The sequence below is a fragment of the Gadus macrocephalus genome, chromosome 10 (assembly GCF_031168955.1).
Source record: "Gadus macrocephalus chromosome 10, ASM3116895v1".
In the NCBI taxonomy this organism is placed as follows: Eukaryota; Metazoa; Chordata; class Actinopteri; order Gadiformes; family Gadidae; genus Gadus; species Gadus macrocephalus.
In genome coordinates this window covers 5,215,349-5,233,184 of record NC_082391.1, presented here as the reverse complement: position 1 = coordinate 5,233,184, position 17,836 = coordinate 5,215,349, and the positions used below count along the sequence as shown (strand labels likewise).

The following is a 17,836-nucleotide window of genomic DNA, read 5'->3' as shown; positions in this document are numbered from 1 at the left end:
CAGAAAACATCTTTTCATATTTCATGGCGGTATCCAAAACACTAACGTTACATGCTTAACTTGGTTTGCAGGCTGCTAAGCTAGCTAGGTGCAGTGTAGTTCGTCTTTTAGCTGCTACTTAGTGCTGGATAAAGTTTTCCTACAAATTCAGAGGGAACTACGATATAACTAAACATTAAATTACCATACCTCTCAACGACAGATTTCAGCGTCTTTATCGTTTTTATATTGTTCACTTTGTCACTGTGACCGTCGTCGTCCTCCTGTTTCACGGACCAGCAGCATGTGCAGCGCGCTCATCTCATGGGTCACCTGACCTGCATAGCTAAATGTCCGCCGAGCAGAAATCAGCTCTCACAGCCTCAGTACGACCATTACTGTGTTAGTTAAAAATGTAAAACTGACCCTAAATCAGTTGATCAGCTGTCATCATTGATTGACAGCATTTCTCTTATTTCTTGTGTTGACGAACTTGACCAACTACCTATCAGATCTGGGGTGGCCACTGGAGTGGCCAATGAGCTTTCAGGGGTGGCCCTGGCCACCCCCCAGAATCGCCACTGGCGAGAGATGGTCCTACCAACCACAGGACTATCTCTTTGTACTCCAATCCAGTTCCATTTTCTTCCATCATGTCATTGAGGTAGTCACTCCTACCGTCAACATGCATCAGGACTTCCTTCAGCGGTGCTCAGGACTGAAATCCTGGTTGATGTTTCTGCCGGTGATGTGAGGGTCCACCATCTCCTTCTTTGTCCTCAGATCCTCCCTTTGAAGGTTCAACTGCTCCTCTTGTTGCTCAAGACCATGCCTTTGGCTGAGCACCGCAGCCTTCGCCATTAGGGCTGCTCTCTCAGCCTCAGCCTGGACTTGTGCACTTCTTCTTAGGGCTTACTCCTAACTGACTTGTGGATCGAGACTGCAGGGGCCCCACAGTTGAGTTTATCATCAAAATTACGATTCAGATCAGGGTTAGGTAGGGTTTGGTTAATTTTTTAGTCAAAGATGGTTGTCCAATTAAGAAGAGACAAAGAAACACACAGACACATAAATCATGTCCCATCTGGGTTGGAACCACGACTTTGTATCATTCGGTCAACAATGGTTGCCATAGTTTCTGAGCTCCTTTAAACAGTTCGCTTTGACTTAATTTAGTGTCATCTTCCATTAGTCCTTTGAGGATATTCATGTGCAACATGAGCTGAACCGGTATTTCTTCAGGTTTAGCATGTTTCAAATACTTCCTCCATCATACTGCCTCTGTTCATTGAGTCCCCTTCTCAATGAACAGAGGCAGAAGGATGGAGGAAGTAGTTGAAATATGCCAAACCTGGAGAAATCAAAGGAGCCAGACTCCATAGGCATTTCAGGCAACATCCCTTCGGTCATTTACCAAAAATATGCTGTACGCCAAGTTAATTCCTATGCTTCAGTTTGTTTGTGTGCCAATGTCCGTCTTCGCTTTAAAAAGAATGTCTTGTCCATTACACTCATCTGTTAATCCATAAATGATTAGCTGCTCGTGTCCATTATTGAGTAGCAATAGCAAGATTATGCCCCGTTTACCACTCTCCTTTGGTTCTTTGTTCCAAATGGCCAACTTTTTACCATTGTAGAGACCTTTTTGCCACTTCTTATTGTGGCGAGCCGCACATGATTAACCAGAAGGGAGCCAAGGTTTAAGGAGTTTGCAACTCTCGTCCCCCAAACACCACACAACCCCGAGGGTTGCCTTTATTCAACACACATGACAATCAAATAACAGACAAACTAGCCTACAAGCATGAATGCCTCGGTGACGGTGTACCTCCAGCTCACTTTAAAATCCACCCCATCCACCAAACTCGTGATCCCCGGGTGAACCAGACCCAGGAGGCCGCCACAAGCCCATCCGTGGAATGTCGGACCGGTCCAAGAATCCCTGCAGCTACCCGGAATACTGCGACCACAGCCGTGATCACAACATAATGGCGGCAATATATATACTGACGGAAAAAGGAAATGAAGGATGTCCAAAAAAGGTTTAACGTTGAACTCAAATAGATTATATTCCATGTTTCCCAAGTTGCACAGGAGCATAAAACCAAACGTAAAGAGATATCTGCCTCCGATTTATCGGCCAATAATGCGTTGATCTCACATCCTTCTGCTCCTACAGTGATAATGGCTTCCTAGATATGATTAATGCTAAAGCACACAGGTATGTGGGTGTGGGTGTGTTTGCTAGCTGGTTTAAGCAGCCTCACCTGGTAGTCTAATTTAATTCTGGTGCTGGGTGGGTATGCACACCTGTTTCACTGTTAACCGACCGTCTCCACAAACACTCGAGAGATCTCATGCATGGCAGTGGAGAACCCCTCTATGTTAATTTCCTGCAAAACTTGCTCCACTGCCATGCAGGAGATCAGTTTAACTTGATTAACTTGTGGAAGGGGAGGAGTGCATAACATATTGAAACACTATGAATAACTATCACTATGCCAATCATGCCGTAACTACCTCGAGGCAGTTCCCGACATGAGTCCAGGGTGATATCTGGTTGGAATCAAAATGGTAATTGGAATGAAAATACACTTGCATTCTCTTGGTAGAGAGCTAATGGTCTCTCTTACTCATCAGCTGGCGATCACCTTCGAGTTTCTCTCTCTCTGTATTCTCCAATTGGTCTGTTGCTTGTCAAGAGATACACTTCGTTTTCAGAAGTATAAGAATCACATCACCTAACAGATGTAAGCAGAGGATATCCATTGGGGAGTTTGAGTTCACAATTCTTGCATTATTTTCAGAGCATGAAAGAGCATGACCTCCCCCTTTACATGGATGTGGAAAAGAGCCAAAGCTTTGCCAAAGTTTATAAAAAAAACTAGAGCTGTCAAGCGATTAAAATATTTAATCGTGATTAATCGCATTAATGTCATAGTTAACTCACGATTAATCGCGATTAATCGCAAATTCTTTTTCTATGCTAAATATCCCTTGATTTTTTTGTCCCATAATTCTTCTCATTTTAATTCTCTTATCAACATGGTGAAGTGCATCGGCTTGTCTTGTGCAAATGATTTTTTATTGATAACAACATTGGCATATACTGATCAAAACAGGACGATACAAAAAAAGAGCCTATAGTGCAATTAAACGACTGCTTTGAACAAATGTCATTTGAACATAGCAGTCAGGCTACTGCTTCTTTGTTTTGAGCCAAAGAATTATTTTTTTTTTTTTTTTCAAGAGAACGACTATGGAAGGTTCTGGTGTGATTACTAAATGGGTGTGGCTGTTGTGACCTTATTAGGTATGGAAAGAGTATCTGTAGATCCCTATTGTTTTGTAAGCATATTAAATATGTGTCCCTATAGCTCAGCCCCTGCTGGTTAATAGTCCCATATTTGTCCACATGGATCCCGCTGAGACGTTCTGAAAGGTTGGGTTCCAATTGGCCCTTTATCATTCACTGTCAGGGTCCAACATTCAGCCCTGCTGCCCTGATGGACGAAAATGTCTGACACTTTGTAAACAGGCCTAATTTAGCATCCTGAACATTGGACCCATAACGTCAGTCTGGACGTCATGATCTGACTTTTTGTTGTTTAGTGATCGTTCTCCCCCTGTCCACTAGATGGCCTCAGACTTCTACAATCACTTCATTCCCCTCACCTGCGCGTCCTTGTCAACTCTACCACCTCTGCTGCACCTCAGTCCCACATCAGTCTCTCCCAAATTGATACATTTTCACTTCCTTTGTTCCCTTGTTGGTTCGTTGTTTTTGCGGTTCCCCAGATTGTAGTGTTTTTTCGTTCGTGGATCAGAGACTTCACAATTACTTAATAAGGACCTTCTGTTATGTTCCTCTTTGGTCCAGCAGGAACAAAGAGGGGTAGGATCCAAAAGAGGTCCGGGATTTGGGAAACGTGACACTGGATTGTTTTTTTCTGTACAGTGAACATTAAAAAAGTAAATGCAAATCACTTGATATGCTACATATTGTAGCGGTGACCAAGAAGTACACGGACTCAGGTTTTAACTCAACTGTAGCTCTGCGTCCCATACACCGCACGACTGCAGGCTACTTTTATTCCACACACAAATGCATGAGAAAACAGCACACCCACCAACATGACATAGTTTTTAATGTTGGTGGCAACGATAAACACACATGTTAGCATTGAACAAACAACTAAATAACCAACCGAACTCATTAACCCCACTTAACCTATTAACAAACAAGGACTTCAAAAAACCCATTCATCAACTGAAAACACTTAACTCCCAGGATCCCCTACGCGACCCCGAAGTGGTCGCCACACAGTTCCCACCTGAGGGGTCAGTCGTCCCCGACGACCCCATCACCCGACACATAGTCCTTCAAGTGTCCAGGGACCCGGCGCCGCCGGATAGGCAGCTGAACCCCTCCATGAGCGACAACCGCAGGGCCAAGGCCCAGTCCGGGGTGTCGGCAGGGGCAAGGGAGCCGCCCGGGGAACCACGAGGAGGTCCGCCAGCCACAACCGGGGCGAGGGGGCGGTACTGAATTAATTAATTAATCGTCACCCGTGCATGCAGATGGAACGGGCTGTTACCCTCTTCTGCAAACCCCTCGTTCAGCCCCACCTTATTCCGTGTCTGTACCACCACATCAGTGTCTGGATGAGATTACCTCATCTGGTTCCGTTTTTTTAATCCAGTTTAAATGGATTCCATAGCGCTCTATGGTGGTTCAATAGAGCGATCGGGAGGGAGGAGTCCATAGCATAAGTGCTATGGACTCAACAGCTTGACTATCCCTAAGCTAATAAAGACTTAAGAACGACCTCGTGATCACGGTTCCCCACATGAGTGACAGGGGACATCTGGTTGGAATCAAACTCGATCGGAAACTTTTTTCTGAAACACAAGGATTGTTTCACCAATCACATTCTCTTGGTGGAGAGGAGAGCTAATGGTCTCCCTTGCTCAGCTGGTGATCACCTTTGAGTTTCTCTCACTTTTTTCCAAAGAGTGGGCGTGGTCCGATCACGTAGGCCTACCGGTCACCAAGGTGCTTAATACCATGTTGCTTGTCCCAGAAGCCAATTCTCTGTCTGCTTCGAGCCGTGGACACCGAAACCCCCCTCGCATTGGAACGCAGCTCAAACCTGGACACGGATTTACCTGGGGAGCTTTGTTTTAATCTTTTAATAACTATTCGATTTTTTTGACTTTTTCTATGTTTGGAAGCATTTCTTATAGCACAGCCATTTGGTCTGTGGCTTGTCAAAAGAGACAAGTAGTTTTAAGGGGTTAAGAAACGCATCGCTTCAGAGAGGTAAGCAGGTCGCATTGAGGAGTTTGCGTTCATGACTGCTAACCCTTCATCAACCCTGGAACAAAATCTATGTTCAATCAAGATGCAATAAGATATTAACTGATCACCAAAATAATCACTTCATCTCCTCAAGTTAACCATCCTCCATGGAATTGTAGTATTTATTATTATTATTTATAATTATCCCAAATAACTTTTCATATGCTCCCACATTTCAACTGAACCCCATCTAAATAAATGTGTTTAAAAAAACACATTTATTTAGTGTTCCTCCAATTCCAATTCATTATTACTTTATTCTGATGACATTTGCTTTCCCATACACAACTATCCAATGCTGTTTCACCATCGTTTCATTTGCCATCAATTAACCGCCTGCTGTTTGATCATCCAAATTGCAGCGGAATGGCGGTTTGTTTCTGCCGCTGGAGGAACCTGCTCATCTGCCTCTGCACGCCATGCATTCTCCTGGTCCTACTGTTCGTATACATCACCCTGCTGGTATGCCTGACCACGCCCCTCACATCAGGGACAACATCGGTCGATATTTTGAATACCGACCATTTTATCGCCCCGGGAACCCATCGAAACGAGGGCTGGGCCCCGTCACCCGACCGGTTCTGGGACCCGCACCTGAGCCTCGGGTTCTGGAACCTCCTCCAGCTGTCCACCGACCGCTCCATCAACCCCATCCTCCGGCCCTACAAGCACAGCCGGCTTCCGGGCCGAGGAGCCAATAGAAGCCGCGACCCCCGGCCGGCAGGGGTTCCCCCCGGGAGCCGGGACCCGGTGCCACAGCTCGAGCGGCTCGCCGGTGACATCCTGGAGTTCGCGAGGCACATGCACAAGAGAGACTACCCCGTGGTGGCGGAGCCGCAGGATGCGTGCGGCGCGGGCTCCGAGAACGACCACGGAAGAGCATTGCTCCTCCTGGCCATCAAGACCACGGTGCAGAACTTCAAGAACCGGCAGATCATCCGGAGCACGTGGGGGCAGGCAGGCTGGGTGGCTGGCCAGAGGCTGGCCGGCGGTGGCTACGTCCGCAGGGTGTTTCTGCTGGGGACCGACCGCAGCCGGGACAACAGCACGGCGTGGCCCGATCTGGTGACCCTTGAGGGCCGGCAGTACAAGGACATCCTCCAGTGGGACTTCCACGACTCCTTCTTCAACCTAACGCTGAAGGACGTGCTCTTCTGGCGGTGGTTCTCGCGCGGGTGCCGGCGGACGCAATTCGTCTTCAAGGGGGACGACGACGTGTTCGTAAACACGCCCGCCCTGGTGGACTATCTCTCGCAGCGGCTGGGGGATCCGGGGACGGCCATGAAGAGCTTCATGGTGGGGGACGTGATCGGTGCGGCACAGCCCTCCAGGAACAATGAGTCCAAATACTTTGTGCCCGAAGCCTTCTACGCCGGCTCGTACCCGCCCTACGCCGGCGGGGGAGGGGTGGTGTACTCGGGCCTTCTGACCAAACTCTTGCACCTTGTGTCGAAAAGGGTGCACCTGTATCCCATCGACGATGTGTTCGTCGGCATGTGCCTGCTGAAGATGAACGTCTACCCGTCCCACCACCCCGCATTCCTCACCTTCGACTTCCCCGGCGACGAGGAGATGAAGCCGTGCGCCTACCACAAGAGCATCATGGTCCACAAGAGGATGCCCGACCGGGTGGAGCAGCTCTGGGCGCGGCTCAAGGAGAGCCAGCCTCTGTGCTGGAACATGACGCTCAGGGAGGATAAACTGAAGAATAAGCCTTGATTTGAAAATTGTGAAAGATTTTCCGTTCGCCCAAAAGATTGTCTATCTGAATTGTAGTGCACCTTTTCTAAGCTATTGTTTTTTATAATAATAATTTAAATCAGAGACCAGAGGTTCTGTAATTAAATAAAGTGTTTATTACAGCCACATACATTTTTCCTATAAACCGTATAAATTGTAGCGCACAAACAAATGTATTTATTTTTTTCTATCCTGAAAGTAAATGTGTCAAGCTAGAATAAACTCAATAAATAAAAACCAAATCAAGCTAGTATGAACCCTTTATTACAGCCAAAATCGGTTACTTGGTTGGACATCAGTAAAATTTACCTCCAAAAACATACTGGTATGTGAAAGCTAGAAACTTGCACACCTGAAACAAGGGTAATTTTCTTCTTCTGCTCAACACAAGAGGTACCCATGAATGCCAAGGAGAGGAGGAATGTTTTGTGTGTATTGGAATTTCCAAACGGGTATTTCAAAACTCGACTCGAACCTGTTAGCTGTTCAGCAATATCATAGCACGCATTCCTAGTAGAAACAGGAGTTTATATTTTCTTAAATGTTCGAGTCAAGGACTTGAAAGAGAGCAAGGGATGCGACCCCATCCAGTCGTCTTCTCCGATCCTGTCACCTCAGCATCAAATCCCTCATTAAAGATGTGTGGGACTCCTGCAGTGTTCAACTCTTTCACGACGGTCCCTTCAGCGGCCCCTAGGACCAGCGTTCTTCCGCCCCTCCCCGTGCCTCCAGCGGCCTCTAGGAGCCTGCGTTGGGCCGCTCCTCCTCCCCGCTCTCGCCCTCCTCCTCGCTCTCGCTGTAGTGGGTGTCAGGCCGGTTCGTGTTCACAAAGAGGTCGCTCTCGTCGTCCTCAGAGTCGCTGCTGCCCTTCCCCTCGTCCCCTTCCTCCTCCTCCCCTGCCGTCCGTCCAGGCAGTCTGTCCGTCTTCTCCGCGGCGGCGGGCTGCTCTGTGAACCCGTCCGGCCTGCGGGTCAGAGGACACGACGTTACAACAGAGGCAGATCCCATCCCGTTTGTTATCCTTTTCTTTTAACGGACTAAACTGGTGAATCGACTGCATTCGTTGTCATGCTTTTATAGCCTTACACCTCTCAAAGCACCTCTGCTATTGTATTCATTCATTAATTACTACTATTGTAGAACCTTGTTAACTGAAAGGGAACGATGGCCTGCCAGCCGGGGACCGTCTCTGGGAGAAAAAGAAGAAACGACATTTGGACACACTTTCATTACATAGAAGTGGAAAAGAAAACGGAATGTGTTATGGGAAAAAATGGGGAGAAATGCGGCCACAAAATCACAGGAAAAACCACCACGAATCTTAAGAGACATCTCAAGGCATTCCATCATGAAATCGAGGTAAGTTAAGACATTAACGTAACTTTCTATTTTCGAAAGCTCATGCCGACTCATGAGGCTGTGGTTAATAGGTCACATTTCAACGTTAGCTTTAGGCCGCTTCATTCAGCTTTTGGCTGTGATATTATATATTATAATGTTCTCAAATACGAGGCGGAGGCAGTGTCAAGTCCACGGTTATTCAACCATCAAACTGTATTCAATTCTGAACGGTAGGAATAGTAACGGTAAATCCAAACAGTAGGTAGGTACTAGGTAGGTATAGTAATAACGGTAACGCCACGTAATTTTTGGTTTCTCTCTCTCCGCGAGACCCAAACATAAACAGAGACCAGAGCATAAACTGAGACCAGAGCATAAACAGAGAACCTAGCAACCCCCTAGCAACGGGGGTTGCTAGGTTACAGGTTAACGAGCACAGCGACGCAGGCAGGCTGGAAATGAAAGCACAGCGGCGCCACCGATGTAGAACGACGAGTTTCAGCGCGGCAACGTCAACTATGTTATTGCGACAACAAATATTAATATTTATCTTATATCGACATTCTGCTTGAAGATATCGAGATATGACTTTTGGTCGTTATCGCCCTGCCCTAATGCTACTTAATATTTACAACAGTTCGATTTTCCACTGCATCTGTCCTGACATTGTATCTATTCCTGTGCTAGATTCCAGAAAGAGCATCAGTGAAGCAAGTCCCGCCCAGGAAGCTGGACAATCCTATTGTTCAGGACTTCTTTGCCACAAGGATGTACAACAACAACTCCCCAGAGCAACGTACCAAAGAGGAGGGGATAGCGCAGTGGATAGGTCGCACTGGAGTCCCAGCACGAATTGTGGAAGATGATCGCCATCATCACCATGAAGGCAAAAATGGACAAAAACTTCAAAGTGCCAAAAAGACATGCAATTTTAAACTTGATTGAAAAAAATTTAGAAAGAAGAGACAGAAAAGATCAAACAAAACCTGGCCACAGCACACAGAATAACTACGGGTTGGATATTTGGACTCAAAAGGGGCTTACACTATCCTTTCTGGGAGTCAGCACCTGTTACTTCAACCCTGAACACAAACTCTTAACACAAAGGAGATGGTTCACCCTCACCCTTCTCTCTGGGGGATCCCCAGAGAGAAGGTCCTCACAACGATTACTGACAATGGCAGCAATATGGTGGCCTCGTTCCAAACGCATGCAGAACTTGCCAGTGCCACAACTTCTGAAGAAGACTCAGGAGGAACACGACGATACCAGTGATGACTAAGAGCATCAGGAAAGGGAGGATGACAGGTCATTCTTTGTATGAAATTATGCGATAAATTCATTCAGCATTTATGAAACTAGTCATGATTTAATTTCATATATATGTACAAACTAAATAAGTTCATAGAAAGTTAACGACTAGAATTATTTCATATGGTTCAATATTATAAGGGCTAAAATCGTTAAATATGTACATTTGTTTTTTTTATATATTTCTATATAGATATGACTACGGAGCCATAGAGAGGACCCCATGCGTGGTTCACACTGTACAGCTTGTAGTGAATATGATCCAGAAGGAACCCCCGATCCGAACGCTTCTGGAGAAGGTGAGGCACTTGCTGAACAAGTTTAGGAAGTCATCTGTCACCACAGAGCGGCTGCTGCAGAATTGGGCTCTGGTTCTGGTAAAAGACTGTCCCACCAGGTGGTCAAGTTGCTTTGCTATGATGTTGCGCCGTCTTAAAGGCCGTGTTGCAGGGTTTATTTTCCAACGAATTTGTGCAATTTGCTTGTTGGTAATAAAGATTTAAACTGTTATTTATTGTACTTAATGTTGTTAGGTATCACAAAACGGAATGTAATACGAAAAAGTAAGTACTATTTTAGCGGTTTGCTATTGATTCTCATTTCCCCCAGAATGCATTGCATGACGTCACGTTGGGGAGACACGGACCAAAGCCGCATTGAGACCCTTGAGAGTAGAGACTAGTAAGAGAGTGTTCAGCAGTATATACAGATACATAGATAAATACATAGATATTATATATAGTTAGTATTTGCTACACGTGAACCTCCTAAGATGGCGCAATTGGATTGGTTCCCTCATGTATACGCACTCCTGTGTAGACCTGCGTGGGTGATATTCCTCACCAGAGCTGCAGTCTCTGGAGGTGCCGAATGTGGTCCTTGTACAATATGACGCAGATCTCTGCTTTCACCTTCTCTCCCTCGTCGATGGGGTCCACAATCACGTAGTCACCTGGTGGAAGAGAAGCCAATGGTAGCTTAATATCCAGGTCTACAAAATATAAAGTATGGAAGGAAGTTACAGTTGCCCTACATTTACAAGATAATTAAAGAACGTCTTCCTTTTCCAGCAGCCATATCAAATGGCTCCATCTTGTGAGCAATTTAAGTCCCTAGGGCTGCATTGATCAAGAACACCATTCTTTTAACACGTGAAATATAGATTAATTGTAAATGTAAACAGCGCTTTAGAATGGACCAAGCAAGCGTGTCAAAACAGGTTTTTTGTTCAATTTAGACAGAGGAATAAGTTAATTATCACTTAGAAATGGAAAGGGAATCAGGGGGAATGCTGTTTATTGGCATGAGTCGAGCCAACACACTCACGCCTCATTCACATTGTGAAAATGTCGATTGATAAGCACACATCAAGAAAATTTGCATTGTTAATGTTATCCACCTAATGATATTTACGAGGATCATTTAGGCAAAATGGGTTGAGACTGTGGTCGTTTGGCTTATCTATAAAATTGGGGGAAAAGTAAACATTTTTTGCGCAGAAGACCAGGGTGAAAAAGATGCATCCGATTTTAGAGATTAATATGATGAAAGAATTTTGAGTCCAGATCAATCTCATAAGCAGAAATAAGGCAAGTTCATATTTTTTTTTAAATAGCGCCACCTTTGGGTGCAGTACCACAATTTGGGTTTAGTAGTAGTGGGGGGGATTGGTTGACCACCTAATAATAGTTGTATGTTTTTTTTTATACAATAACAAAATGGTCAATATTTCTCAAATGGAACTAAGTAAAACAAATTCTGTTCGATGATTTTGTGAGGCTTGGTCTAAAGATTTTATTTGCAGATTTTGGTGAATTATTTTTGTAGCCTTTGAATCTTTTTATCATGTCTAGCTTTAATATGAAATTGTGGGGAAAGTATACATTTTCAGAATTCTAAAGATTAATATTCTGAAAGAATATTGAGTCCAGGTCAATCTGGTGTAGTTTCGCAAAGCCAGACCAAACTACAGCAAGTAGAATGGTCTGGAACCATGCTATTTAGAGCCGTCTATCCGGGGGGAAACTGGGCTGGCCTGTTTTTATTTCTTTAAACCAATCACAATCGTCTGGGGCAGGGCTAAACCCGGGAAGCAGCAGCGGTGTCCATGCAAAATAGTGCCGGGGGGGAAATTATTTTGATGGAACGTCTTCACGTTCAGAGGCTGTCAGAGAGATGGCTCAATCCCTACCGCAAACGCCACAAAAAACGATTAAAGATGTATGTCGCCTATGTGAAGATCTTTTTATAGTTTTCTTGTGGTGGGCTCTATAGACAAAATTCAACATAGCCTACTGTGTTATTGACATGTTTTTCGTCGTATTATAGGGACACCGTCTCTTTAAGAACACGTCACTTGTGTGTTGATATGCCGGTCGGCGCGATGTTTGAATTTAACGTTTTTTATGTGACAAAATGAACGACCTGCCGTTGCTTTTCGAGGTGAGAAATTGTCTCTTCCCTTATTTCATCGCAATTCATATAGTCTATAGACAGAACGTCTTACCTTGGAGGGTTTGCCGACGGCGGAGCCGTTATGTTTAAAAACATAACGTCTTACCTGGGCGAGTGTCGCTGCGGTGTGTGCGCGTCCGTGTGTGTTCTTACCTGTGCGCGCTTCCTTGTATGCGTCACTGCCTTTGTGTTGAAGTAGTAAGATGCATTATTATTTATTATATTTGTAGCCTGATTTCTGCTTCCAGTGATGCGATGTGAGCCTGTTATCTAGATACAACCGCGTTTGGTAGGCTATCACTTTAAGTGCTGCAGGTCTCGTGTGTTGTGGTTTAAGTAGGCAAACAAGTGGGCCACAGCCTTGGGATACTTCCACCAGAGCGGCAAGTTAGTTCAGAGGAACCAGAGGGTATTAGCATGGAGCAGCCTGGTCCTATGAGGTTACGCTTCAGTAGTATCAACAAACATGGTGATGTGTGAATAACGACAAGTCTAGGTCTGCTACTTCTGCCGCAGAAAAACAGGTGAATGAAGCCCGGGGAGAAGCAGGCAGGTTATTGCATCCTATAACCGAGATCAACAAAAGGCCTTTTCTGTGGTTAAGTGAAGCCTGCCTTAACTGAGATAAGATTAACACTGTTAAAGCAGGAAAACATTAGCGTCTTTGTGACAGTGAACCTTATGACGACGCGTCTTGTGCACAATTGTTTTTTGAGTTACGGGACCGGCTCCGACAATCGGCAAAGTTCAAGTCGGTCGAGCAATCTCCAATCGTTTGTTAAGGGCGTATATCGGCCGATAACGCTCCGTGCCCGATCAATCGTTGCATCACTAGAAGTCAAACGTGGAGTTCAATTGAACCAATAGACCTACTTAACTTAACTCAGTCCTGATCCCAGCGACCCGGGTCAGATTCCCGGCCGCGGTCCTTTGCTGCATGTCATCCCCTCTATCGCCCATACCTCTCTGTCTTTCTCACTCCATCACAAAGCATAAAAATGAAAATAAAATTGCCGATCAGGAGAAGAGAAGTGTGTTGGAACCCAGCCTCACTTACCTCTTTTGATCCAGAGGTTTTTGCGGAACTTGTTGGGCATGCTGACTAGAAACGATTCCCCCTTTGAGGTGACGGCCTCGTGGAGATTGTTACCACGGCTACCAATAACCTACAAGCAATCGGAAACTCGGATGAGTCCAGATGTTACATACAGTTTGACTATAGAACAGCTATACATTAGTTTGTACTTTAACAACTATAGAAAGTAAACTTTTCTATAACAGTTACACCTTAGTATGTCTGTTGACTGAAGATGGAGCAGTTATACATTTGTTTGTATTTTTGACTGACCATAGCAGTAATACATCAGTGAGTATTTGACTGCCTATATAGTTCTTCATTTTAAATGCAGCCATGTGTGATGTTTTAAACAGGTAATCACTGGTTCACCTTTACGATCTGCTGGTTTCCCGTGGGATTGATGAAGTCTCCCATAGCCTCTTGGACGACGTGCTTGCGTTTGGTAGCTTGAGACATTGTGGATGCGGGGCGTCAGTCGTCTTCGCCAGCTGTGAGACGCAGATGTGTTTGAGCAGTTTCATAGCAGTACATTTGGGCAAACCATAATGGCAGTTCTATATGATAAACATAAAAGACATGCCGAGAAGTAGCATTTTACTTAACATTATAGCCACTAACCATATTGATATTATATGGATGCACACAGTATGATTGATTTAACATTAGAGCCACTTACAATATATATACTATTCTATGGATGTGCACAGTATCATGAATTTAACATTAGAGCCACTAACCATTTATATACTATTCTATGGATGTGCACAGAGCATGATGAATATAAGTGAGCCAAGCATCCAGGGGAGCCTAGCAAACTAGCTCAGCTCATAGCCTAGAATCACTCATGCTTGTTTAAACTGGTTACCTTGAAAAGATAAAACGGATCAACGTTTCTTTGTATACCAGATGACCCCTCAGATCACTTCAACGCGGGGATTAGTTAATTTAGTTCCACGACACGTCGGTAACATGAAGGTATAACAACGCTTTATCAGACAGTGTACGTTAACCTCATGGGCAAGTTCCGAGAACACTTCCGGCTGGTCGAAACACTCACACTTCAAAGTAAAAGTATGCACGTTCCGCATGAATGGACATTTGCTAACCGATTCCTGATAAATGTGATTACAATGTATTATTATCATTATATATATATATATATATATATATATATATATATATATATATATATATATATATATTACAATGCGTATATATATATATAATATGATTACAATGCGTATATATATACGCATTGTAATCATATAATATATAATATATAAGGGATGGCTAGTGTGACGTCAGACGTCCACTTCCGTGTCCAATCGCTAAACCGTGTCCATTCGCTAACAACGATGGCTACAGCAGCACAGGAACCGGTCACGTTTTATACAGTGACAGCGTACTTTACAGACATCCCAAAGTCTGTACAAAAGGGTCTTAACTAACTCTTACAATTCGAATAGGGTAGTATCAGTATTAATGTCAGGTGGAAGTCTGACAGGGAAAGTCCAGGCGTCAATGAAAAAAAAAAAAGCTACGATGTTGAGGTGAGAAAGTAAGGGTGTTGATAGCTAATGTCAACACAGGGCTGTCTTTTAGCCGTGTTGGGGTTTGGTGAGGCCGGGTTATCTAGATTAGATGTTTTCAGCAATAAACAATACAATAAATGGGGGTTATTATTATCTGTGTTATACAGTTGGTTTGACATCTTGAGGTCAAAAGGTCAAGGAGCATAATACGTTTATTTATTTATTTTATTTGTGAAAAATTGCCGAAATGATATATTTGAAAAACAAGCCTTGTGGCACATGGGGGTTATTATTATCTGTGTTATACAGTTGGTTTGATATCTTGAGGTCAAAAGGTCACGGAGCATAATACGTTTATTTATTTATTTTATTTGTGAAAAATTGCCGAAATTATATATTAATGATATACACATCACAGGTGGGCGTGTCCACCTAGATGTATGACGGATAGATGAGCAACGTTTGCTGCAGTCTACTGTGTTGGCTGGTAGACTGATCTATCCAGCACACATCTAGGTGGACACGCCCACATGTGATGTCATAAGGGGCAGATTTCCAAAACGGCTTGTAAGCTAATCACACCACCTGGTGGCGTGTCATGGGACCTTTTAAGGGTAAGGCCTCATTCATGTTCACTATTCATTCACTATATTATTATTTTGTTACATTGTTTGTGTTAACAATAAACTGACTGGGAGTGGGAGCAACTGTGTGAAGACTCACATTTGTCTGCTAGTTCAGCTTGTTTTGCATCTAGCCTGTCAAAGTGTATGTCCAAGTAGTTCCCAACTGATGGTGGTTTAAACTGAATGATTTTGATGTGACCGACACGAGTAAAACAATGACATTTATTCATGCAATTTCGTGAAGAATGGGCTTCTGTAAATTCACAAGACAAACACATACTTTTAGGATCTTGTTGGCATGCTTCTTATGCTGGTAGGGGATGTAGGTCAAAATGCCAAATGTTTTCAGACGTTGTATGGAACGCTCTGCATGAATCCTTGCACAGGCAACGAGTCTGTTGTGGTTTACTTCCTCCACTGTGAACTGTCCATTGACAAGGAATGTTGGGATGTTCAGTGAAACTCCCTCAGGCAAAATGTCACGAATAGTGAGTCCCTTATCTGCCATCACCATGTCACCTGGTTCTAGCTGTTGGAGTACTCCGCAGTCAGCTGTTATCGCCTTGTCCGAGGTACTTCCACCGTATAGGTTACTGGCGAAGGTTATAACTCCATTGGGAGCCACACCGATCAGAGCTTTAAGTGTGGTGCGTCCTTTGTAATGACTGTACAGATGACTCTGGGTGTCCAGTCTTTCTGTATTGGAGACGGCCACTTCAGTGCAGTCAAGCACAATCCGACAGTCTGGAAATGGCTGGAAGCAATCTGGCAGGGATGTTTGGTTCTTGAATCTCGAGGGGATGTTGTTTTCCATCATGCCAACATACAAAATGTCATACAGTGCACTGCTGATTGTGGTGAAGATGTTGGTGACTGTGGCACGGCAGCAATTAAATCTTGTTGATAGGTCTAGGATGCCACAATTCAGTCGGAGCTTCATCAAAGTCAGGAGTAGCTGATCGATAAGGGGCATAATTTGGACATTCCAATTAAAGTGGTACTGGAGATAAAATTTGGAGAGAAGGGCTTCCAAAAAGAAGACAGTGGCAGCCTCTGTCAAGCCAGTGTAGTAATTAACTTTGTCAGGGTGTGAGGATATTTGACTGAATGAAAATGTTTGTTTTTGTTTCTCCAATTCTCGTTTCAGTTGGTCATTTTCTTTTCTGAGCATATCATTCTCAATTTCAAGCACAACACTTGAAGTACCAGGGGTCTGAGGAGCAATGTCAAGGTGGTTTGGGCCTGGTCCAGCTGTTCCTTCATCCTCCACGCTCGCATGGACCATTCTTTTTTTACGTTTGGTGGGGATGTGGTCGGGGAAAGCCTTTCCGTCATTCCATGCAAACCGTGTTGGCCCAGCTGCTTTGCCATCAAGAAAATGCCACCCACAGACCCTGGAGTTGTAGTTTGGGGTGAACTTGTCACGCCTGCAAAAAAAGAGAAGAAAATAAACTAACTAAGTGGCAAGTAACATACTACGGTAACACTTTATGGTTCCATAATAAATAGCAAACTAGTCATTACCTAACCCTTTGTTAATATTTTAATTGTTACTAAAATATATATTTTGCACAAGTCAATAGTTTTTTCATCATTAATTAAATATTAGTTGTTTGCATAACCCTAACCCTAACACACAACCCTAACACGAGGCCCTAACCATAACACACTGCCCTAACCAGCGATAATCTTTGGTGAGTGAAAAAAAACGATTAACTTGTGCCAAATAGATATTTTAGTAACAATTAACAAATATTATCAAATGGTTAGGTAATGACTAGTTTGCTGTTTATTATGGCACCTTATAATAGTGTGTTACCCACATTACATCTCAGGCTCCCTCCAACTTGCAGAACCAACTTATATTATCAAATGTGTTGTTTAGCTAGGTCTACTAGAGTCAAAGTCAGTCTCACTTCAAAGTCTAATGATTTCCTATGCAGCACAGACACTGGCTGTCTTCCTTAGCATATGCAACATTAGCAGTTCAAGAACGATAACAATAACCTTGAAAGCATTTAAGTGCTGACAAAACAAACAAAGCTAGCACTCGCTAGTAGTACCTAGCTCATAACGTTAGTAACCACTAGCACTAGCCTGTTATTATTGTTCATCATTTGAGATCCAACTTACCGTATCAACTTCAGCCATCTCTTCTTCTCTTTTTCATCGAGGGGAAATCGGTAAAAAGAGATTGTTTTGTTGACGTCGTTGCGGTTATTGCAACACGGGACACAGCACTGCACCATTTTACTTAGAGAATGTTAGCGAGTGGACACAGAAGTGACGTTTTCGGATATGATGACGTAGTGACTAGCCATCCCTTATTTATATATTACACAATCCTTTTGTAATTTTTTTAACAATTAAGATCATTCTGACTCCAACCTCTTGATACATTTCTGATTTAATG

General features: G+C 43.9%; 3 protein-coding genes across 3 annotated transcripts; 1 reads left to right on the top strand and 2 right to left on the bottom strand.

Annotated features, from left to right (window-relative positions):
- Positions 1 to 4,575: 4,575 nt before the first annotated feature.
- Positions 4,576 to 7,330, top strand: si:dkey-160o24.3 (N-acetyllactosaminide beta-1,3-N-acetylglucosaminyltransferase 2). Its single transcript, XM_060062186.1, has 2 exons — positions 4,576 to 5,302; positions 5,704 to 7,330. Exon 2 carries the CDS (start codon positions 5,708 to 5,710, stop codon positions 7,058 to 7,060), a length of 1,353 nt encoding a protein of 450 aa, XP_059918169.1. The 5' UTR covers positions 4,576 to 5,302; positions 5,704 to 5,707; the 3' UTR covers positions 7,061 to 7,330.
- Positions 7,324 to 14,317, bottom strand: eif1ad (eukaryotic translation initiation factor 1A domain containing). Its single transcript, XM_060062191.1, has 5 exons — positions 14,131 to 14,317; positions 13,635 to 13,753; positions 13,245 to 13,353; positions 10,577 to 10,685; positions 7,324 to 8,045 (listed from the first exon to the last, which is right to left on the bottom strand). Exons 2-5 carry the CDS (start codon positions 13,719 to 13,721, stop codon positions 7,820 to 7,822), a joined length of 531 nt encoding a protein of 176 aa, XP_059918174.1. The 5' UTR covers positions 13,722 to 13,753; positions 14,131 to 14,317; the 3' UTR covers positions 7,324 to 7,819.
- A 1,314-nt stretch (positions 14,318 to 15,631) lies between these two features.
- LOC132465512 (uncharacterized) lies at positions 15,632 to 17,755 on the bottom strand. The gene is made up of 2 exons (XM_060062187.1): positions 17,557 to 17,755; positions 15,632 to 16,850 (listed from the first exon to the last, which is right to left on the bottom strand). The coding sequence occupies exons 1-2, from the start codon at positions 17,670 to 17,672 to the stop codon at positions 15,650 to 15,652; spliced, it is 1,317 nt and encodes a 438-aa protein (XP_059918170.1). The 5' UTR covers positions 17,673 to 17,755; the 3' UTR covers positions 15,632 to 15,649.
- Positions 17,756 to 17,836: the final 81 nt, after the last annotated feature.

Bases quoted from the DNA above. Each gene is read 5' to 3' on its own strand.
- eif1ad (XM_060062191.1), bottom strand. From the start codon at position 13,721: ATGTCTCAAGCTACCAAACGCAAGCACGTCGTCCAAGAGGCTATGGGA. The intron at 13,354-13,634 runs GTGAACCAGTGA...GATTGCTTGTAG, and splicing joins GAAACCAGCAGATCGTAAAG to GTTATTGGTAGCCGTGGTAA. The intron at 10,686-13,244 runs GTAAGTGAGGCT...CTCTTCCACCAG, and splicing joins AAACCTCTGGATCAAAAGAG to GTGACTACGTGATTGTGGAC.
- si:dkey-160o24.3 (XM_060062186.1), top strand. From the start codon at position 5,708: ATGGCGGTTTGTTTCTGCCGCTGGAGGAACCTGCTCATCTGCCTCTGC.
- LOC132465512 (XM_060062187.1), bottom strand. From the start codon at position 17,672: ATGGTGCAGTGCTGTGTCCCGTGTTGCAATAACCGCAACGACGTCAAC. The intron at 16,851-17,556 runs GTAAGTTGGATC...CTTTTTTTGCAG, and splicing joins AGATGGCTGAAGTTGATACG to GCGTGACAAGTTCACCCCAA.